This window comes from Danio aesculapii, chromosome 17 (assembly GCF_903798145.1).
Source record: "Danio aesculapii chromosome 17, fDanAes4.1, whole genome shotgun sequence".
Classification (NCBI taxonomy): domain Eukaryota; kingdom Metazoa; phylum Chordata; class Actinopteri; order Cypriniformes; family Danionidae; genus Danio; species Danio aesculapii.
Window position 1 is genome coordinate 7,874,045 of NC_079451.1, and position 24,710 is coordinate 7,898,754.

Genomic DNA, 24,710 nt, shown 5'->3' on the forward strand with positions numbered 1-24,710 from the left:
CAGGGGTATTTATTTATGGAAAAATATAATAAGAAAAAAAAAAAAAAGCGTGTGAAGACTCAGCCATGCATACTTCCCTAACAGCTAGAGCTTGAATTAGGATTTCATGTCTCATATATTTTGCCTGCGAGTCTTTGCTTCAGCCGTTGCTTTCAGCACACATCACTTTTTCATGAGGATATGCGGCGGGCTCCAAAAAACAGGATAATCACATTTATCTTGTTATGAAACTATGCATGGCAGACATTTAGCGGAACATATTTATGGGACAGTTGGCATTAGAGCTGAAAATCATTGAACACATTGTGTTTATTCATGTTATTAAAAGAAAGTGTTCACCCAGCAATGAAAACTGACAGAAATTGTGCCTTTTGAAAGAAGGCACAACACAGAATGACTAGGCAGCTGTAGTCATTACTCGAGTTGACAATTTGCTGTATTTTGTAGCATTTTCATGACATTTATTTCTATAGACACATAGGCATCTGGATTCTCTCTCCAATGTCATCTGATAACTGTATGGGAAAAAGTTTTTGGCAGAAAATAAATAAATAAATTTGAGTTTCCAGTCTAAAGGTGTGTTCACATTTATATTTTGGGTTTGATTGGTTCTAGATGACAGACAAAAATACATTTAGTCCTTTTATGTGATGCTTATTTTGCAACAGAACTTGTGAACATCCAAAATGCTATGTGCTGGGCTGAACATGTTCATTGTATGTGTGTACATTTGATGATTTTTCATCACCTGAGACTTCATTAACTTCTACAATGTGTCTACAAGGTGTCAAAGCACCACCCGGAATTCCTCGGACACACATACGGTTTCTAACACCTGTATTTAATTGTAACCGACTATACTCTTGTTTCACACGACCGCCATTTTAAAACACAAAAGCGAGGCTGCGATGGGAAGAAACCCGGAAGTAGAGGATCAGCACTGTAAACATTGCAAGAACATGCTGTGGACTACAAACCTCCAGCTGTTGCCCCGATTTCAAAACTCAGATGTGGTGTAAACATAACTTTAAATTAAACAAAACTGAATGAAATTAAACAATTAAAAGCATATTAGGCATCAAACAACATCACAATCTCTTGAAGAGTGTCCTCCTAGGCTTCAGTTAATGGCACCAGGTAAACACCATGGGGGCTTCCCTGCTTGCCTCAGCCTATGCAACTCAGTGAGCGATAAAACAATGCAGCCCTCTGTAGCACACCCTTGTGTTGTCTGTAATAGTGTTGTCCCGCTACTGAAGTTTTATAAACAGCCATTTCCCGCTAACAGTTAAGCGCAGCTGAGCGCGTTCTTAAACACCGCTGACTAGCCATAGTATTCACCAGTGCTCAACAGAAATGACTGTGTAAGCTTTTCAGAGTACAAACACAGATACACAAACACTGGAGCGTTAAAAGCTGCAAAGATTGGGATCGCTTGTCTGTGCTTGCAATCTATAAACAGCGGTGAAGTGCAACCTCCATGAACTGGTGAACTCCATGGCCAATCACAATAATTTCTGTTGAGCATAGGTGAACATTATGGCAGTGTTGCATTCAACAATGTTTAAATGTTAGCAGGAAATTGGCGTTTTTTTTTTGTTTTGTTTTTTTCAGTACCAAAATTCAGCATTGTGACTGGTCCAATATGGTGAAAGAATCAGTTCATTAACCTGAGTTTAATAAATGCCATCTAAAACGTGTGTTTAAGAAATAAAACGTTAGCTAACTAGTGCCATTTCCCTGAACTTAGCTGAAAATTGGGTCTTTTTGTTTTCACTTTGCACTCAGAACAGACCTTCGGGTTACTCGGAAGGCGGTGAAATGATAAATTTGTGTCAATTTCTCGTCGCTGATAAGATATACAGTGGAGAAATGGTCGTGCCCATCTGATCCTGGTTCTCTCGAGGTTTTTTCTTCACCTTCGGCAATTGGTAAAGTATTTTCCTGGCCACTGTTGCCACTAGCTTGCATGGTTCAGGATCTGTGGAGCTGCACATCGATGGATTGCTCTTCAGTGTTTGAACTCTCAATGGTGATTATTAAACCACACTGAACTAAGCTAAACTGAACTGAACTTAAACTTTGAAAACTGAACTACACTGTTTCAATTTACTATGATCTTTTATTTGAAGCTGCTTTGACACAATCTACATTGTAAAAACGCTATACAAATAAAGGTGAACTGAATTGAATATACAGCCAGGCACACAACGTTTCTACGTGACTCCAAGCAATACTTTCAGGTTTCTTCCCACCGTTTCTTAATGGCGGCCACGTGAAATCAGTCTATAGAATATATAAGATATGTCACTCTATAGTTTTGATAGGAAAAATACAACAGTCAATGTGGATGCTCTAGGGCAGGGGTTCTCAAATTTGGTCCTGGAGGTCCAGTGTCCTGCGTATTTTAGCTCCAACACACCCGCAAGGATGTTTCTTGAAAGCCTAGTAAGAGCTTGATTAGCTAGCCCAGGTGTATCTGATTGGGGTTGGAGCTGAAATCTGCAAGACACTGAACCTTCAGGACCGACATTGAGAAGCCCTGCTCGAGGGAAAGAAATCCCGCCTTCTAATAAAGGATCCAATCATCGATCACTATAGACTGCCGATTCTCTAGAGGAGAGGCTCGGTAAAGCTATTAGTTCTTTATGACGGTTTTTGCAGTTTTGCATCATTGTAATGAATCATCTGTGGTCAACAAACACTTTGGAATCTCAATGAATACTTTCTCACAGACATCGAAAAATATCTACATTTAAATAAATTAACAACAACTGAAAAGAAATGTTCTCCGGTTTTGTAATCTGTATGAAACTAATAGAAGGTGATCTTTGTTGCTTTATTGTTATGAATTCTCTGGGGTCAACAAACACGTTGGAATCTCAATGAATACTTTTCCTCACAGACATGAGAAAAATACTTACTTTTAAATGAACCAACTGAAAACAAAATGTTCTCTGGTTTTGTAATCTGTATGAAACTAATAAAAAGTCATCTGAAGCTATCTGCTTTCATTATTTTAATGCAAACGCTTGAACAAACTTTTTGTTTTTAAGTTTGTGGGCGATGTTATTATGGGAGGAGATTTGCCATCAGGAATACGTTAGAAATTACATAAGACCAGCACTGCATTATTTAGGGGATACTAGCTATTGTGCAACATTTAAGTTAGTGATTCTTATGGTAGATACATAGTTAATTCACCAAATGACGTCTGATTGTGTTCATAAACAGTCATAAATGAGGTTGATGTTCTCTTTTGTTCTCTTTGGGTGTGCATGAGCATTAGCTTGTGCAGCCTGAACAAAATATTCGAAGGTTTATAACCAAAATTCATTAGGAAGATGTTCATTTTTATTGGCGATTCAAAATCTGAAAATTAATCATAAGCTTGAAAAAAAAAATTTTTTGGAAAATTGATGTTTTCCCATTCATAAAGATAGCAGATGCATATCTGAGATGCACAGGGTGAAATGACTGTAAAGAGATCAATATTTACACACCCTTTACTCATTACAAACCTATCTTGAGTTTCTTTCTTCTGTTGAACCCAAAAGAAGATACTTTAAAGAAAGCTGGAAGCCTGTAACCACTGACTTTCCTACTATGGAAGGCAAGTTGTTACAGGTTTCCAGCTTTCTTCAAATATCTTTTGCTTTCAACAGACGAAAGAAACTCAAATAGGTTTGGAATCACTTGAAGGGGAGTAAACTTAAATTTTGGGGTGAACTATTTTTTAATAGGGGCTTTCACTGTAATGGGCAACACAGTGACTTTGCAGAGAAAACATGATATGATTGAGCACTCAGTACTTTTGTGCATCTTGTGATATGTACTACTTTTATTTAGATGCCTCTGGTCCACAATGCACTTGTTTTTTCAGTTGAAGGGCACAAGAGTTTATTTGCAGAAAACAAGGAGTTTCAGTCCTCTTTCTTGATACACAACAAGGTTCATATGCATTCACGCTAATTCAAATGAACCTAACTAACAGTACAATTGAATAAGAACAGTTTAGTTTAATCAAAACAAACTTTCCAAGTCTGAACAAATTCTTCAAACAAACCATACTTCCAGAACAATTGCACCAGAGTTTATTTAAACTGAATCAAACCTGTGAACTCTCTGCATTTTTTTTCGTCTGAAGATCAAATTACACACTCTACAACAACAAGCAATCTGATTTTCTCTGTTTTTGGTCATGCTGTTTTTATTGCATGCAGCCAGCAATGTAATCTGATTCATAAATTAACAAGGTGCAGAATCATTTAAATATGATTCATAAAACAATGATTAGTCATTTGATTAATTGAATCAGTTACTTAATTATATGTACAACTCAAAGAGAAAACAAACAGCTGTTGTGCATTAAGCATGAAATGTGTTTTGAATTTCAAAACATTTTAAATCCAATTTGAACTCAACCCAACCCAATTTGAACTCAATTGCTCTGAAAACTTTAGGTTTCCAACCAGTTTAGAAACAAATTTGTTTGTGAAAAAAATAAAACTAACAAACAAACAAACACACACACACACACACACACACACACACACACGTCCCAAATGTTATTATTAACTTAACCATGCACTCAGAGTGGCTTAATAAATATAGAATTTCATTTAAACCACATACAACAACAATCATGACTTGATTGACTCGAGGTGTGTACAGTATCTGACAAAAGTCTTGTCGCCTATCCAAGTTTTTGGAACCACAAATAATGACTTCTAGTTGACCATTTGGTGTCAGAACTGGCTTATATAAAGATATCAAAGCCACCAGATTACACTTATTTCACCAAAATAAAACATGATCATGGCTTGATTTTTAATTATTTCATTAGGTCATTAAGGTCTGACTTTACTTAGACTAAAGTCTTGTCACTTAACAGAAATAATGTACAGTATAGAATATGAAGTCATAGTGCAGTGACTCCCATGAGCTTAGAGGACAGCATCCATACATCTCTGCAATGACTCAAATAATTCATTAATACAGTCATCTGAAATGGCAAAGAAAGTTTATAGTTTATTCTTATAGGACTCCCAGAGTTCATCAAGATTCTTTGTATTCATCTTTGTATTCTGCCTCCTCCTTCATATTACCCCAGACATGCTCAATAATGTTCATGTCTGGTGACTGGGCTGGCTAATCCTGGAGCACCTTGACCTTTTTTGCTTTCAGGAACTTTGATGTGGAGGTTGAAGTATGAGAAGAAGCGCTATCCTGCTGAGGAATTTGCCCTCTCCTGTGGTTTGTAATGTAATTTACCAGCACAAATGTCTTGATCCCTCAAGCTGTTGATGTTGCCTTTCACTCTGCAGATCTCTCGCACACCCCATATTGAATGCAACCCCAAATCATGATTTTTCCTTCATCAGCCTTGACTGATTTCTGTGAGAATCTTGGGTCTATGCAGGTTCCAGTAAGTCTTCTGCAATATTTGTGATGATTGGGATACAGTTCAACAGATGATTCATGAGAAAAATCTACCTTCTGCCACTTTTCTAAATGATCAACTAGAAGTCAAGTTGTTATTTGTTGCTCTTACAACTGGGATTAATTACAAGTCTTTAGTTAGGTAGTGTAGTTTCTCTGATACACCCCAGATATTACAAGCGAGTAATAAGACGTCTGTAGTTAAAGTGTATTTAAATGGTGTTAATTGTGTTTGAACTGTTTTTAAGAATATCACACTTTGCATTGCTCGAGGAACTGGCAAGAGGACTATAGAGAGCATATGTGGTGTGAGGAAAGCCTGTACAGAGATATATTGTTTTATCCAAACAACAAACCTTCCCCATTTAGAACACTCTGAATTTACTATCATTACAACAAGATAAAAAAAAAAAAGAAGAAGAAATAGCTAAAATAAAAATGATCCATGTACATACACTCACCGGCCACTTCATTAGGTACACCTGTCCAACAGCTCATTAATGTAAATTTCTAATCAGCCAATCACATGGCAGCAACACAATTCATTTAGGGCTGTTGACATGTTCAAGACGATCTTCTGCAGTTCAAACAGAGCATCAGAATGGGGAACAAAGGTGATTTAAGTGAATTTGAACATGGCATGGTTATTGGTGCCAGACAGGCATGTCTGAGTATTTCAGAAACTGCTGATCTGATTCACAAACAACCATCTCTAGGGTTTACAGAGAATGGTCTAAAAAAAGAGAAAATATCCAGTGAGCAGCAGTACTGTGGGCACAAATGCCTTGTTGATGCCAGAGGAAAACGGCCAGACTGGTTCCAGTAGATAGAAAGGCAACAGCAACTCAAATAACCACTCTTTACAACTGAGGTATGCAGAAGAGCATCTCTGATCACACAACACGTTACAGCAGCAGAAGACAACACTGGGTGCTACCCCTGTCAGCTAAGAACAGGAAAATGAGTCTACAATTCACACAGGCTCACCAAAATTGGAAAATAGAAGATTGGAAAAACATTGCCTGGTCTGATGAGTCTTGATTTCTGCTGTGACATTCGGATGGTAGGGTCAGAATTTGGAGTCAACATCATGAAAGCATGCATACATCCTGCCCTGTATAAACGATTTTGGCTGGTGGTGGTGGTGTAATGGTGTGGGAGATACCGTCTTGTCACAGTTTGGGTCCATTAGTACAGTATTGAGCATCGTGTCAACACCACAGCCTACCTGAGTATTGTTGCTGACCATGTCCATCCCTTTATGACTACAGTGTACCCACTTCCAGCAGGATAGCATGCCATTTCATAAAGTGTGAATCATCTCAGACTGGTTTCATGAACATGACAATAAGTTCACTGTACTCAAATGGCCTCCACAGTCACCAGATCTCAATCCAACAGAGCACCTTTGGGATGTGGTGGAATGGGAGATTCGCATCATGGATGGGCAGCCAACAAATCTGCAGCAACTGTGTGATGCTATCATGTCAATATGGACCAAAATCTCTGAGGAATATTTCCAGTGTCTTGTTGAATCCAAGCCACAAAAGTTTAAAGGCAGTTTTGAAGGCAAAAACGGGTCTAACCTGGTACTAGTAAGGTGTACCTAACAAAGTGGCTGCAATAAAAATAAACCTACTGCATGCACATATAAACTGCTTTCATTATTTGCAAAATAATGATTTCATTCTAAGATTAAATTATCCCCATATAGTGCACTTCCACTAGCCATTTCTAATTCTATTAATGCTCCATGAAGTACATTAGAAATAGCCAGACAAAGTGAAAAAGAAACACACACTCACTAAAATGTACTGCAGCAAAACCTGTCAAAATATTCCAACTGCTCCTAAATCAAGAACAGAATGACCCACTTACAGCTTATGAGAAGCGGAGGAAAAAAAGAGCCCGTAAAGTTGTATAACGAAGAGTCACAGAAGGAGGACAGGATAATGAACTCGGCAGACGTAAAAGTTCATTAAGCAGCATTTTCTGCCCACACCAGCTCTCGGTGGAGGACGATGAGAAGGTGCAAGAGGAACGAGATTCGGGAAGCTGGCCCCGTGTTAGGTGTGAGGTTCTGTAATCACAGCGCGAGTGCACACCAGATGGACTCCTGACAGGCTTATCAGATATGCCAGCATCCGCAGAGCCATTAAGCAGAAAGCACATATTCAGCATCCTCATCATTACAATATCATGTGCAGGTAATCCCTTAAGCCGCTTGTAATTTTGGCATAATTAAACTCAACTGCACCCACCAGTATTGCTCAGCCAGACGGCAATGCTGTACACTTAGGAGACAACGAGAGTAAAGTGGAAGAGCGTGATGCAAAATCCCCTGTAATGAGACAGTCATTTGTATTGGAGATGTGCTTGGAGTGCCTGTTTGATCTGTGCTTGGATTAGAATAACCTATGGTCTATGGAAAAACATACATATTCTGTTAAAAAAAAAGCTACAGTAAAAATGTTCATCTGGATAACAGTAAGGGGTTAATATCTGCAATATACAGTTTAATTCAGAATTATTAGCCCCTTGGATATTAGTATACAGCCAAATTTGCCATTTAAAGACTTAACTAGGTCAATTAGCTTAATTGGGCAAGTCATTGTATCACAGTAGTTTGTTCTCTAGACAATCGGGAAAAAAATTAAGAGGACTAATATATAAATATTGTTTAAGTGTGATATTTCACTGCCAAATCACCCTGCAGCCCAAGACCGGTTACTCACTTAAACCAAGCCAGGCTGATCCTGGTCAGTACCTGGATGGGAGACCACATGGGAAAACTAGGTTGCTGTTGGAAGTGAGGCCAGTAGGGGGCGCTTAACCTGTGGTCTGTGTGAGTCCTAATGCCCCAGTAAAGTGAAGGGGACACTATATGGTCAGTGAGCTCAATCTTTTGGAAGAGACATTAACCTGAGTTCCTGACTCTCTGTGGTCATTAAAAATCTCAAGGCACTTATTGTAAAGAGTATGGGTGTGTTACCCCAGTTTCCTGGCCAAATTCCCTCCATTGGCCCCTACCGATCACGGCCTCCCAATCATCCCCATCCACTGAATTGGCTGCATCACACTCTCTCCACTCCACCAATAGCTGGTGTGTGGCAAGCGCACTGGCGTCGTTGTCCTGTGGCTGCTGTCGCATCATCTAAGTGGATGCTGCACACTGGTGGTGGTGTGGAGATACCACTTCTCATGATTGTGAAGCGCTTTGGGTGTATGGCCATACACAATAAATGCGCTATATAAATACGCATTATAAATATGCGAAAGAGCAACCGATACTTGCTGTTAGGCGATTGTGCTAATCACCGAACCACCGTGACGCCCTAGTTGGATTTAAATTTACTGGTACTGAATTCAGTATTTTTGACAACTTTGATAGTCAGAAGATGAGATATCATAGAGTTTAAGTCAACATGTTCCTGAAACATCAGCAATCACCATCCCCAACATTAGTTGTCAAATGAGAAGTCCATGCAGCATGCGTTTTTGTTTTTGCCTAGTCCTTTTTTCATTCATTATTTATCCTGGCTGAAGCAGTCTTTTTATTAGTTCAGCCAATAAAAACAAATTGCAATGTTAAACAGTAAAAACATTAATAGGTGAGTCTTTGTTTGTTTGATGGTTTATGATTATTTCCAACATGATCTCAGAGCAATTCGTAACTTTTCGTGATTTAGTGGCTAATTCGTATGAATTCGTACAATCTAATTTGTACAATTTAGTACGATTTGCCCCAATGACGGTTGGGTTTAGGGGTGGGGTCAGGTGCCACGCCTCGTTTTTAAAATCATATCTACGTACGACTGAATGACTGAATTCATACGAATTAGCCACTACACTGACAAAACGTAAAATACTTACGTTTTCCCGTGAGATCAGGCTGTTATTTCACATTTATATGAAGGATAAATAAATTGGTGACCATCTATTTATTATCTGTTCTTTTTTATTTCCAAAATAGTATATAATTTTATAGAATGAGGTTAATAGACATTTTAAAAAGATTAAACGTTTCAGGCTTTTATACAGACATCCATTGTGGGCGTACTCAGCGGTTTTATGAGGCTTTATATATACACACACAAGAGCTATTAAAGTATTGACTGTATTTAAGAAATAAATCATGACATAAATTTGGGCATATTGTCCAGACCTACTGAAACATCTGTCATTATTAACTCACACTTATGCCATTCGTAAATTTTTGGAAAACAAATTATTATTTGGATATTTCTGTCCCTTCGTTGAAAGTTTATTTGGCCAAACCTCTTCAAAATGTTTGTAAAGAGAGAGAGAAAAAAACGGAAATCAATTTAAAACCATTTAGTCCAAGTCTTCTGAAGAGACATGGCTGTTTATATGATGCTTTTACTCACATATTAACACTGATCAGCTCAACCACATCTGCTTGACATGCAAGAACAAACCTCAAACATGCTGTGACATTCAACAATGAACCTCACTGCTTCTGTGGCCAAATCTGAAATGATCCATGATTTAATCTGAATGATTTTATGATCCTTTTCCCTTTCTGAGTATTTAAATCAGAGTTTTGGGTGAAATGACTTTCAATAGAGTGGCAAGTCTCTTATCTGGGTTCTGATAATTAAACCTTTATTATAAAATAAAGAGTTGTATGGGTTTTGCAAGCACATGAGAGCAAGTCAATTTTTATTTTTTGTGGTGAACTATTGAACTGACAAACTGCCATGAAATGTACAACAACCAGCTTAAATCATTATCTGTGTGAGACTCCCTGGAACTGATTTCATTCGCTGTGTCCTTGATCTATAGGACGCTTTTCATCTACACACTTACATTTACACATGAGATCGCTATACCCTCCATCTATCTTACAGATGTAATTTGCAATTCAATTCATAAAAACTGCTTTCCCACAAATTCCCTCTTCACCTTCTTTCACAGCACTCTTAAGAAGAGATAAAAAAAAATCTGTCTCTTTCGATATTAGACAGTCTGCCGGCTAATGATCAACGATGGACGCGGAGCTCTGCACAAAACTATTTTCATGTAACGAATTCATGGCTTTTACAAACTTGTATGACCTTATTTCCTCCATGCAATGCACACATATGTTGGCTTAATATTCATGCTTTTCAACCTGACCTGCTTAAAGTCATCAGAATTTAAAATATTTCTTAAAAACAAACCTTGACCTTGTAAAATTCGATCAAAATGTCCCTTCTAGATCTTAAAAAAACGTATCCAATCATTTAACTTGCTTTAATCCCACACGCTCATATCCATCTGCTTACTTTTCAGTGAAAAGCCTAAATCAAATTGAATCAAGAACTGATTCACAGAACCAAGATCTAACTTTATTTTTTGATAACCTATTATACTACTTACATATACCATAGAGCAGAAAATGTGTACTTCACTAAATTCGTTTCATTTAATCTTAAAGGTGCCAGGATGATTCCATATTTGTTATATTTATATTTGCCTTGTTTCAGAAAATGTCTGCGTGCCAATGTAGTGTACGAATCTTGGTTCATGCTTCAGTTATGATTATTAAGTAATCAGTTCTGTTCAATTCAATTACTGGATGCTTTAATGCTGCCTTCCCTTCAAGGTTTGACAATTTACTTCACAAGAAAACTATTTAATCTTTTTAATACATGCAGTCAGATATATGAACTGAACTTTTAATTTTTCCTGCTCAAAGAAAACACTTTTCTTGAATGTATCAAACAAAATTCAAGTACAAGCACAAAAGAGAGAAAGAGCAATTAGAGCAAACACAGAAAATTAAATAATAAATGTGCAAAAAACAAAGTACTGAAATAAAAAAAGTGAGATGCCAGTATCTCCAGCTTTTTGATCGCTTTTGAGTGAGCATGATTGGCTATTGTGTTCATGCGCTCAACAGAAATGACTGTGATTGGTTCTAATGATCATTAGAGGACATGCCTCAATTAACAGGGAATGAAATAGGGGTTCTGGGGGTTATACTGTACAGTGCTCAGCATAAATGAGTACACCCCATTTTGAAAATGAATTTTTATCCATTTCTCATTGAATTTGGTTAATATATTTTGGTGCTTTTGAACAAAACAGATTTGTTAAACAGATATTTTTTTTAAATGATATTTTAGTCAAAGAAAATCTTTAGAAATGGAAAAATAATACATTTAAATTCATTCAAAAATGTTGCAAAAAATTACAAAACTACAACATTTCAGCACAATTGTACATATATTTTAGTTTCTCTTGATTTTTGCTATTTTTAAAAATTGTATTTAATATTTTTCCCTAACATATAAATTTGGGCTACTAATTTTTGAACCATTATTGAAGTTATTTTGTTGGATAAGCTCCAAATTTGGCTTCAGTACTGACTAAACTAATGTATATGCACAAATATAAAATGCAAAGCATCCTACAGAAAATATTAATTTAAATGAGAGATTAGCGGGGGGTGTTCTCATATATGCTGAACACAGTACCTTCAGTGTCAATGAAAGACACAAGCCATGAATTGTGCCTAATAGTTTTAAACTCCACACACTTGCGCCTTGCCTCTCTCGCCATATTATGCTAACTTGACATAACACATATGCGATAAATGACGTCAGTATGTTAGAATTGATTATGATTGTCAGCGCCAAAAGCCTAGTGGTTAAGAGCTCCAACATATACTGTATCACCATGGTTCTTTGTATTCACCCTTCCCCTCTCTCTGCTCCCAATACTTTCCTGTCTGTAACCTCCAATGTCCTGTCCCAATTAAATGTTAAAGCCCCCTTAAAATAATAATATTAAAAATAAAAATGTATTGGTTATGACAAGGCCCACAAGGAATCTGAGCCTGCAGAAATCCGCAGATTTCAGCAAATTTTTAGCCTATCATTGAGTCTATGTATTTACCTTATTAAATTAATTTCACTAATATTATTGTGATATAACAGTAATATAAAAAAATGTACATATGATTTATTTACAATACAGTTTGTAAAGTAATATGTTCTGTCTTTTAGTAGAGATATTATATGAGACTTGCTTTGTTTACCAGATAAGCGGATCTCATTGGATTTGCATTGTAAACATTCTATGAAAGTAAAAAAGTGATTATTTTTTTATTTCATAAATTAAGTTTGTAGTTACGATACTCCTAAAATCATTCTGTATAAATCCACAGATTTTACAAAATTCTCAGTAGAAATAGCAAAAAAATGTACGCAGATTCTGTCTAGCACTAATACTGAATTTTCCACATCTTCATCGCAATGCATCAAAGAAACCATTCATTTGACACCCCTAATAGAAACTTACTTACAGGATGTAGGTACCAAGCCAGAGTACCTTTCTGCGAAAATATTTTAGTTGCAAAAAAACAGTTGACAGAAACACCAAGAAAACCTCAACAATACAGAGCTGAAAACTAACCAAAATTGCCACAAATGGTATTGGGGTTGCGGCGCGACCTGGCCCAACGCAGCATAGCTGTTCAGACTCACACTGACACAATGAGTCATGGTCTTTTAATGACAGCAGTAAATAACTGAACAACTATTTGAACTGTACAACTGTTTGTAAATTATAAATTGACATTTATTTTATATCTTTTTATTCACAAATGGTGTATTGCAATGAATCTTTATAGACTTCTGGAAGAACATTTCCTGAGTCTCTTGGTATGGAAAGTCAGAAATGTCTGGCCCCTTTATTGAGACATGTATTTAACATGTTTCTTATAAAAATGTAGATGTGAACATGTCATGGCCAGAAGCAGCTTTACAGAAAATAATTCATTTTACATCAGCTTAGTGCCTTATTTTTCAGGGGTCCTGATAAAAATGAACCACCAGAGAAAAATGACAAACAATGCAATTTGAAAAAATTGCAAATGATGAAAGATGAAAATTAGTTAAAATGCACATCTATATATCTAATACTTGTTTACTAAAAGGAAACAGGCTCCATAAACTACGTATTATAGCAATGAGTGCATTACAAAAAGTTTTATTATTAAATATTGATGTTAAAGTTATCTAATAATTCCAGCCAGCTTTTAGTGAATTTGTAATAGTCAAAAACACAGAACTTTCAGTTGTTATATGTAAAAAGGGCCTAAATACATGCAAAACCATTTAAATAATTTTCTCGTCTCCAACTATTGACAGCAGATCTCTCAATGAGAGAGGGGGGGAGATTTGCACACGCAATATCTTTATTCATTTAACTTACCAAATGTAATGTTTAGACCATCACTGTGCATCTCACCTTCTGTTCACTTGCTAAATCACTCTCGTCGCCATGATTTCCGGGTATTTTAATTCATTTTGGGGGATCACGGAGTCGGTATAAATTTGCGGAAGACACGCAGAGCTTCCGGGACAGATGATAACTAGACACTAGATAGAGGAGATAGCTCTGCTCGCATCACAGCATGGGATGTGCGCAACGTATCTGAAGAGCAGGGAAGGAATCAAAAGAATGCGGGAGATTATCATTTGTTTGCGGGCATCCGGGAGTCTCCCGCAAATGCATAGAGACTTCCGGATGCCCGCAAACAAATGATAACTTGAGAGACTTGGGATGTCTGCATCTGTATTTATTTTGGCTGCAATGACGTGAGTGCAGAACAGAAATGACATGCTGTTGTGAAAATAAGATATTACATACGGCTATTTAGCTTGTTTATTAAGTTGTGATCTGCCGCTATATAGATAATACAATTAATGTGACTTCAAGGGGGGCGGGTACAGCCGTTGGGAGGGCGGGGCGCCCCCTTATACAATGGTAGGGGAAACACTGAGTAGGCGGGGCTTCACTCGCCATATTGACCGTTACACTTTTCCCCATTTAAAATTATACGGGTGACATGTCTTGTGTATTCTATAGCCTTCGCTGTGTATAGCCAGCATGAATAAATTATTAAACAAGTGTTAAAGTGCGAGTATGAAGTGGCCTTTTGTCCATTAGCTTAAAAGACAGCGTGAGGTGAGAGATGGTACAGGTGCAGTATTGATACCCTGGCTGCTGCTCACTCTCTGACACACCGCAGTCCCCCATGTCCACACTCCTCTCACACTCTCATTCAGGCCGCTTGAAGCTGTTTTTTATGGTGTTACGGCCCAGCACACTTTATTTATCAAGAGGCTCATCTCAGAGTTAATGCTGAAACTCGTGCGCTTCAGGTTTTATCAGTTTAAAGATTCCAGTGCAAGACGCTGCAGAAACCCAATACTAGTGCATATGGAACGATAACTGGTTTTAAAGGTTTACCGCAGTTTGCAAAAGGTTTTAAAATCATCAGAATTTTCTGTTATGCCGTTCCTACGATATATGTATAGTTTTTTTTACATGTTTTTTTGCGACTATTTTATTTAATTCTTTTTTAGCGCAACAGGACCTCCAGCAGAAATGGACCCATCACATCAAAAGCTACTGTTCAAAATATGTTAAATGTTTTTTTTTTATTATATATATTGTGTTTAATGAGGGAAAATGTGTTGTTTTTTTTACCCAGACATTTTAAAAGAACATATTTTAAAGCAGTAAGCACAATACTGTGATCTCATGATTTAGTTATCCAAGGTTTTGATACCATCACAATCTTAATTCGCATGCGTGCATCTCTGTCTCTGCACAAATGCTGAGTTCTTGACATGTTATTGCACTTCAGTAGGCTAAATGGCCTACATGTCAAATAATATTGAATTATCTGTCTTTTAAAGTACAAAGTAAACAGTTGTTCAGGAACTGGGAGCAGCCTATTGTTTTATTAACATTTTATTCAAATGAAAAAGACAAAAATCACTGTTGTTAGACTTAGGCCCAATCCCAATTCCATTTTAGTACCCCTACCCCTTCCCCTTGGCCCTTAAAAACGAGTGCTAAGGGGAAGAGCTTCAAAGTTTACCCTTAAGAATCATGTCATCGCGATCTCTTGCTACATATGAGATCAGACAAATCGCGACTGCTATAGTTATTCCAGTTGTGTTTTTTTTTTATATTTATCTTCAGGAAATCACTGAAGGCATATATCATGTTATTATAATGATCAAATGTGGCAATACGTTAATAACTATACTTCGCATTTACACCGTGGCCATATTCATCTATGTAAACACACCAAAACAACATTAACATTATAGCAGACACTGTAAAAAGCTCATTTCCAGCCACTAGACTTTTCTTACAGGGTATTTGAGTGTCATCGAGTGTCAGAATGTTGCTGGACTGCTGTACAGAAGTTATTATAAGGAATTATAGATTGCAGCGGTTTTTATTTTAGCAGTTCTTTTTTTATAGCATGACGGTAAAACATGAATGCGGTTAAAAATATATTAAAACATATGCTTGCTTGCTTGCTAAAAATTTGTAATAATGACAAAAATAAATAAATACTAATTTGTGGATCTCCTTGCTTCCGGGTGCAGCTGTGGCTGGTGTATTCTGGGAAATTTTCTTAGCCCTTGGTTTCAAGTGTGGTCCTGAAAAATCTTCGTTTGAAGGGGTATCTACCCTTGGCTTTAGCCCTACGCCTTCAAGCTAAAAAAAAAATTCGGACACCACGGACCCTTCGCGGGAACTCGTAAAACGAGGGGTAGAGGTAAGGGGTAAGACTTTTAGCTTACTATACTTGAGGAAAAAAAACAGTGTTTTTTTATTTACATTATTGTTCTGCTGTATTTATTTGTGTTATTGATAGTAATTTGCTTGCTGATTATTGACTGTTTAACTTTTCTAATAATGTACCTTTATATACGTTTTAATTGTAATTCATCTAATACCGAATTAAGAAATTTATTACAATGCAACATTATTAGTTTCAGCATTACGTGGTTTAAAATAAGGCTGCACAATATATCGTTTGTGCATCAATATCGCAAAGGCTGTTTCTCAATATGCATTTTCAGCGTTCTTGTGTCCTCGTGTTCTGGTGTAACGTCATAATCTACTACCCAAGTTCAGTTCCAAAACTCAAGACCGCAAGAACAGAGGACGCGTGAAAATTCCCAGATGCATTCTTGATATCGAGGACGCATCGATGCAGACTTGAGTGCAAAACTCGCTCGAGAAGTCCCAGAAGTCATTGCGACTGAATAAAGGAGGTGGGAAGTGCAGCATTTTATATAGATTTATTATTAAAGTTCGGAGAGATAACTTATTTATCTCAGGAGTTTCCCTAAATGAGACGGTGAAAGTAAACATGGACATGAAAATCTTATTAAAGGCATAAACACATTTAGGGTGTTTATTTGCTGAAAATAGTTTTAAAATCTGTTTTATTTGTATTGTGCAAAGTATATTTGTAAGGTTTTTAACCATATTGTGAAAAGGAGAAAAACAAATAATCGTTGTATGAATGCTGTAACATTTAAATAATTTTTCATTAAAAATGTGTGAAGGTCATGTCACCATCAGGAAGACCCAGGGAGGAACGCAGCATCTCATTTCTCACAGGACGTTCTCTGTTCTCACAGTCTCCCGAGTTCGTTTTTCCTTGGCAAGACCGGAATCCACAAGAACGCGAGTCCGTTCTCTGTGTTCTTGGAATTGAGAAACAGCCAATGCGTGTGTCTGCAATAGTCACATCGCAAGATATCCAGTGTTGAGTTGGGATTATAAATGACCAGGAACCACAGGTCAATTTTAGAAGACTGCAGAATGGAAGCATAATAGAGTGAAAGTTAATCATGTGCATGTGTTTTAAGGCCTGTAGCTACGTAAGCATTTTAAGCATGCATAAAGAAGCATAAAGAAGTTTAATAAAGATTCATTTTATTGAACAATTTGTATGATCAAGACTATTGTTAATTTAAATTTTATTATTCAATTTCCGTAACTGAATACTGTTAGACTCTTCCCTGAAAACCATAAATCGCCGTTTATTTGCTCCATTGTAGGGCTGCATGAAATTGGAAAAATCGGACATTGCGATATTTAGTTTTTCTGTGATATATATTGCGATATGAATACAACTTCACCAGATGGCTTAAATAGCTCTGTTTGGGAAGAAAATCATTAATTCGGATTGATTAAGAAAATTTCTAAGAGTGTGAATCATGTATACATAATAACAAAAACATTGTGAGCAAAAATAATTACAATAGAGCAACGAAACAAAAGTAAAATAAACAGTGCTTTCATAGTGTTCTGGGGAGTCAAACAGTATTCAGGTATAAAAACTGAATTATGAAACACAGTCTTATTGTAATAATGCAGTACAATAATTTCTCTTAAAATTTACAAATGTATTTTCTGTGCTCGAATGCTTTAAACTCTCTTGAATCCCTTTAAAACAGATGCAAATGATAAAGTTTCACTCTGCTATGGTTATACTTTGCTGTGAATCCACAAATCTCATGTATATATTGTGCAGCCCTACTCCATTGTGCTTATGACTGTATTTTGTTATTATACTGTATGGTATGTATATAATAAATTCATTCATTTTCTTTTCGGCTTAATCCCTTTATTAATCCGGGGTCTCCACAGCGGAATGAACCGCCAACTTATCCAGCACGTTCCAGCCGCAACCCATCTCTGAGAAACCTCCACACACACACACACATTCACACTCATACACTACGGATAATTTAGCCTACCCAATTCACCTGTACCACATGTTTTTGGACTGTGGGGGAAACCGGAGCACCCGGAGGAAACCCACGCGAATGCAGGGAGAACATGCAAACTCCACACAGGCTCAAACCAGTGACCTTCTTGCTGTGAGGCGACAGCACTACCTACTGTGCCACTGCGTCGCCCATATATAATAAATTACATTAAAAAATATATATTTCACTCCCCTAAAAAATCATTCCAATCAATCTAAAAAGAGTTAAGTAATCTGGTAAAATTACATAGCAATTTATTATATTATGTATATTGCAACAAATTGCAGAAAAAAAAAAGAAAAAGAAACAAAAATTTCAATATCGTGCAGCCCTAGTTCGAAATGATGAAATCAACAAAAAATTGAGTGAGAGACCAAATTGTATCCCCTTTTTTGTGCCTGTAGAGTACATTTCTCTTTTGTTTTTGTTTCACTTACAAGACTGGTAATCATTTTCTTCACAGTCTACAATAAGAGAAATGCCACATATTGGAGATGCTGTACATTTTTGGCAACTTTTTTCCCACTTTCTTACTTTATCTTTGTGAGACTTGGAAAATAGAACAGGCTTCACATTTTCTACAGCATTTATCAATATGTCAATCTCTGCAAAACTAAAATTAAAGGCATACTGTTCTTTTAGGATTTCCTAACTAGACAAGATGTGATCATGCAAGATAAGATAAGAATCCTTAATTAAGATTTGCTTCTGTAATATAAATGTAAATACATTTTTGGATTCTAAATTAGTCCTTTCATTGTCCAGGCCCACATGTCTTCTGGCTGACATGTACAGCAGATAAAAAGTTTATTTTATAAGGCTTCGTGTTTAGCATAAAAATATTAACGTCCCAACAACAACAACAGACCACTATATAAAACTCTAGAACTGTTTAAGAGGAGTAATTCCAGCGTTATGGGTGTTATGGTGTGACATTTGCAGCAAAAACAGAAAATGTGTTTGTTAATATTATATGTTATATTACATTATATTCATTCATTCATTGATTTTCATTTCGGCTTAGTCCCTTTATTAATCAGGGGTCACCACAGCGGAATGAACTGCCAACTTATCCAGCACATGTTTTACGCCGCCCTTCCAGCTGCAACCCATCACTTGGAAACACCTATACACTCCCATTCACACAAATACACTACGGGCGATTTAGTTTATTTAATTCACTGGAAACTGGAGCATGGGGAGACCATGCAAACTCCACACAGAAATGCCAACTGACCCAGCTGAGGCTCGAACCAGCAACCTTCTTGCTGTGAGGCAAACGTGCTAACCATTGCGCCACCGCGTTGCCTGTGTTATATTATTTTATTACATTACATTATATTATATTATATACTGGCGGTGGATGAGGAGATAAAGCACTTTGAGTGTCCAAAAAAGCGCTGTACAAATGTAAGGAATTCTAATAATAATAATAATTATTATCATTATTATTATTATATATTGAAACATCAGTTCATATTTTCCAAAGCAACTACCATCAGTGTTACGAGAGCTGAAAAAATATCAATCTGTGAATATATTTTATATGTTAAATGAGGGAAATAAACATGCATTGTGGATGTGACCAAAATAGTATGCGAGTTTACAGTTTACAACATACTTTGTAGAAATTCTTTGAATTCCAAAACTCCAAAAGAAATAATGCTAATCAAAAGAATAACAGTTCTGCAGAGATTTAGGAGGAAAAAGCTTTGTTAATGATGTGACATCTCTCTGTTATGGCTGTGACAGACGTGATTAGACGAAATTAGCACATATGTGACTCTGGTTAATAAAATATTATTTTTTGAAAGCACTGATAGACATTTTTTTGCATTTTACAGTACTGTGAACTACATGCCTACACAAACAACTGAGAAAATGTTTCGCTATTTTTTTTTTGGCAAAAACTTTTTTTTTTTATGGCAAGGTTGACATTTGCATGGAATTGCCAGCCTGATCTTACAAGGAAACATAACTATTTAACGTTTTGTCAGTTTAGTGGCTAATTCCTTTGAATTCATACGAGTTCAGTCATACGAAAACGTACGACTTTAAAAAGGAGGTATGGCACCCAACCCATGAACCCAACCGGAGCAAATGAGGAGCAAATTGTACTAAATTGTATGAATGAGATTGTATAAATTCATATGAATTAGCCATTAAATCAAAAAAGTTACGAATTGCCGTAAGATTGTCTTGGAATTGCTCATATACCATAAACAACATTAAAACCCAGTGTTCAGTTGATAATGATGAGGTCCCAATTGGCACAACTGTATATATAGCTTTCTTTGAAATTAAAGGGTTTATGTTACCAGTTGGACAGAATGTTAAACATTGGTCTCCTGAAACCTTGCTAAAGTTATATAATAACTTAACTTAATAACTTAAACAAAATTTGTCAAGTATTTCCAGCAAAAAGTATATGAATTAGAAAAACCTTCATACAATGCAAAAGCCCATTAACACAGCATGTACAGTAAAGTGTATCAATCATTACAGTAAAAAATAAATTAATTCAATATTCAAGAAATCAAGCAACATTTAAAGGCACATGGCACCAATTCAATTAAAGGCTCGTGAGGGCACATATTCACAACAAACAAAGGCGTATGTTTGATGACGCCATCACAGAGTGTGGAATTATGGGAGTTGTGGTCTTGATTTGGGAAATCATGTTCATGGAGCTAAATGGATTCAAAACTTATTATCATGGAAGTATGAAGCAAAGTAAAGCTGAAGGCCACTAAAGTGAAACGAGACCACTGAAGCAATTGCTGATGAGAGACTGACGCGGAATGAAAGCAGTGGAGCTTTAATTATGCCACAGTCCAACGCTTCTGGTTCTTCCAGTCATAATACCATGGGAAAGAACCACGGCGATTTATCATTCTCAATATATTTCAAGGTTCTGTTATAATACTGCTCTGTGCAGTCTGATAAAACACACAACATATTAAAGTGTCTGGTATTTTCCTGTTTGCTATAAATCAAGGAATGTATGGCGTCACTGGCATGGCGACACAGGACATGGTCCATGTCACTAGTTAAAACAAAGACTATAGAATACACAAGACGTGTCACTTGGATTGACCTTATTCCTCAATGCGGAAGTGCGCTTGTTTTTGTGATTGTTTTAGAACTTCAGATTCAGTTGCCTTTGAAAGAAATGACTGGGAATAATATACCGCAGAAAACTATCAAACTACTTGCTTTACAAAGAAGTGTTTGCATGATTATACAGACAAAGTAAAAATATATAATAAGAAAATATCAGTTTACAACATCAAGCAGCGTAACGAGCTGTTTTTAACTTCTAAAAATGAATGGAAGTAAATGAGACCGGAAGTCTCGTGTCAAAAACATTTAAATGGCTATGCCTGCTCATAAGCGAAGAATAAGGCGAATAGTTTTGAATGTGGAAAAGTAATAGTCAACACGGCACATGAAGCACCACCTTCTAGTACAGTAGCCAATCAGCCATCGCTATAGCCTGATGAATCTCTGCAGGAGGGGCTCAGACCAGCCGTGAGTTTCTGCAGATTTTATGTGAGTCGAAAGTTTAGAAATGAAACTAAAAAGACTGTTGTAGTTTAATTTTATTGGTGATTCCGAATATGAAATTTAATCATAAGCTTGGCAAGCAATTTTGTAGTATTTTTGTTTCTCCATTCAGACAGAATGCCCAACGGAATACAGCAGAGATGTGTTTCAAAGATGGCCGCAGAGTGAAATTACTTGCCTTAAAGGGACTCCGGTAAATAGGCATGAAAAAAACAAATTTTACTCACTTTAAATAGAAATAGGTTATTACCTATGCACAATAAAAGAAACAAAAAATGCCAAAGCAAAAAGGACTGTTAATTATTTTAAAGCCTTAAATTTTGTTGTTTGAATAATTGTATCTTTTTATTTATTTTTTTATTTTCTTCTTATATTGTATTTGTTTGGATGTCAATATAATGTTGTTATTGCCCTTGTATGTTGTGTTCTAAAATTGCAATAAAAATTAAATTCTATTAAATTGAAATGAAAAAAAAGGGACTTTGGTTAAAAGTGCTGCCATAAAAGCAAAGTGCCAAAATGGAGACGTCAGCATATCATGGTGTTCTGCTTTTACGGAATCTTTTGGTTTTGTTACCAAAACACAGAGAGCCACTTGCATCTATCTGCTGCTGCAAAAAAAAAAAAAAAAAAACTTAAAATGTTCAGATCATCATGCAATGTCTGCACAAGTCGTGGAGACAAGCAAACATTATCACTGTGTTCGCACTGGGTCAGTCCCGCTTGTCGCCAAGGTAGGTGATACATACACACATGAATGAACATTATTATGAAAACTAAAGTTTGTTTTACACTTGGCGGTTCTCTTCCGTTATTTGGTATGATTGTATTCATAACAGAAGTTAACCGTACCCCAGAACACGTCTTTCGGGCGGACTCAGGTCAGGTTCACAGGTGCGCACCCAAGTTCAGAAGACAGCGTTCACACTAAACATACCGAACTCTGACGTCAAACGAACCCGACTGCGGACCAAAAGTGCTAGTGTGAAAGCACCCTCAGATATTATGGCATGAGTTTCCACCCCTCAAAATCCAAACCCGCTCATCTAAACGTTTGACTCCGCCCCTATTGGTACGGTTCAAACTTACACAGCATAAATTATCAGCTAGCCACTGAAAGCTGCCATTCTTATATTTTTAAATATATACAATCCAGATCAATATAAACAGCCTGTCTGTGCAGATTACATATTTTGGAAATTAGTGTATTCATCGCGATACTCATCAGCGATAACGTTACAACTACTGGATATAACGTTAAAGTACAACGTGTAACCATGCCAACAGCCAAAATAATAACGGACGATTTAAAGACGCTGCCAATCCTCCTCATGTGTATCCCAAAATAAAGAATGATCGCATCGCTAACAGTATCCTCCATCCACATCCTCACCGTGAATAATTAAACATCCGACGTCCCAAAAAAGCTACAGCTACCGCGTCCCCTACAGCTGCCGCGTAACGGCGCATTAACAACACACTACACAATAATAATGCCACGCATAACTAGCGACGTGTACCTTTACCCAAACACCGATAAACACTCTCCACTCACCTGTTTTGGTGAGCAACGCTGACATACACCACGCCACAAACAAGACGCTGCAGATGAAGCACACCTGCACGAACAGCATCTCTCGCCTTTTGCGAACTTTAAAAATCTTGGTGATCATGCTCTTTTTCGTTATGCTGCAGCTCTGCTCCAGCTCCTCGCTTGCCTGTGGCTGGCTCATTTTCTCCCTTCCGAGCAGAAGCCACACACAGATGGCCGGGACCACGGGAAAATCAGGTTCGGGATGAAGTGCTCCTCAAGTCCAGCTCCGGCGCGCGGATCCCGTGTGAAGCAGTAGAGCGCGCGGCGTGCAAGTGCATGTGTGAGCTTCAGTCCCAGGTGCGTCCACGCGCTCGCTCTGCCGTTCAACTATTAAAGCAACCGTAAGAATTGTGTCCTGTTGCGAGAGAGAGTGGGAGAGAGCGAGAGAGAAATCTGCCGATTATAATCAGCTGAAATTAATCACTGGATATGTTCACGGTTGTCTGGTGATGATTCTGGTGACATTCTTTTTTTCCAAGCATACACTTGACGTTTTGTTATTGTGAAATGTATAAACAACAGCTTCAGCCTGTAATTAAATGTCTTTAGGATCCATGCTGTTCATTATCCGTGATCTCAAGTTGAGGTTTTTCATCTCCCTCTCATGCAGCTGCTGTGACTTCTACATGTGAGGGACTGTTACGCGCGTTCACGTGATGCTGGTGACGTAGGCGCACCGAGCCTACTACACTCACTAGACTAGACTACTATAATCCTGGGGAAAGGCATGGCTTCTCACAGGCATGTTGTGGAGGCTTTTTATAATAAAGAGGATGAAGGTCATTTTCGAAGGTGAGATTTTATTTCAAGCTAGTTGTTATACATTCAGATATTGTCGTTTTGTTCTGTGATTTTTCTGTCAGTGGGTCAGTTTTTGCATTTGGATGTCCTTTTTAGGTGGGAATATTAACCAGCTTGCCTTAATTATATGATCAATGGTACAAACGTTTAACCTTCCTGTCGTGTTTGGGTCAAATCTGACCAATTTACAACTTAAAACACTCTTAAACACTGTGTTTGCCTCAAGGCTTTATGATGTCCTCCACACTACATTTGAACATCAATGTGATGATCACCTCTTTCATTGAATTTTGAGTCTTTTAGTCAACCTCGTTACACCTGTGGTGTTCCCGGTCAAAAGTGACCACCATAGGAAATGAATAGTTATGCAGACTGTATTCATCCATCAGACAAAAAAGAAAACATCCACATTTACTGTACACCATCCCAACTCACTCACTTACTCGCTATTTGTAATTTCACTGCAGTTATTTTATGTCAAATTCAATAAATTCATCTTTAACACTACTTTGAGACATTGTTCACAGCTAAAGAATGTTGAATAAAAATTTGCTTTTGAAAACTGTTTTTGTGCTAATTTAATAGCAGATAAAACCAGCGGTCAATTTTGACTGGGAACACTAAAGTAAAGTGCGAGAGATGAACATGACAGGAGGGTTAAACTCAGACATGGGCCTATTAAATTTACCAAAACAACTGCA

The 24,710-nt window shown here is 37.1% G+C and overlaps 1 protein-coding gene across 1 annotated transcript in view; it reads right to left on the minus strand.

Moving 5' to 3' along the window:
• The window catches only part of slc24a4a (solute carrier family 24 member 4a), a 94,083-nt gene extending 70,427 nt beyond the window's left edge, over positions 1-23,656 (minus strand). Inside the window, exon 1 of the mRNA XM_056477034.1 lies at positions 23,170-23,656. Coding sequence (XP_056333009.1) covers positions 23,170-23,347 — 178 coding nt within the window. The 5' untranslated portion in view covers positions 23,348-23,656. The remainder of the gene's footprint in view (positions 1-23,169) is intronic.
• Between the last annotated feature and the right edge of the window lie 1,054 nt (positions 23,657-24,710).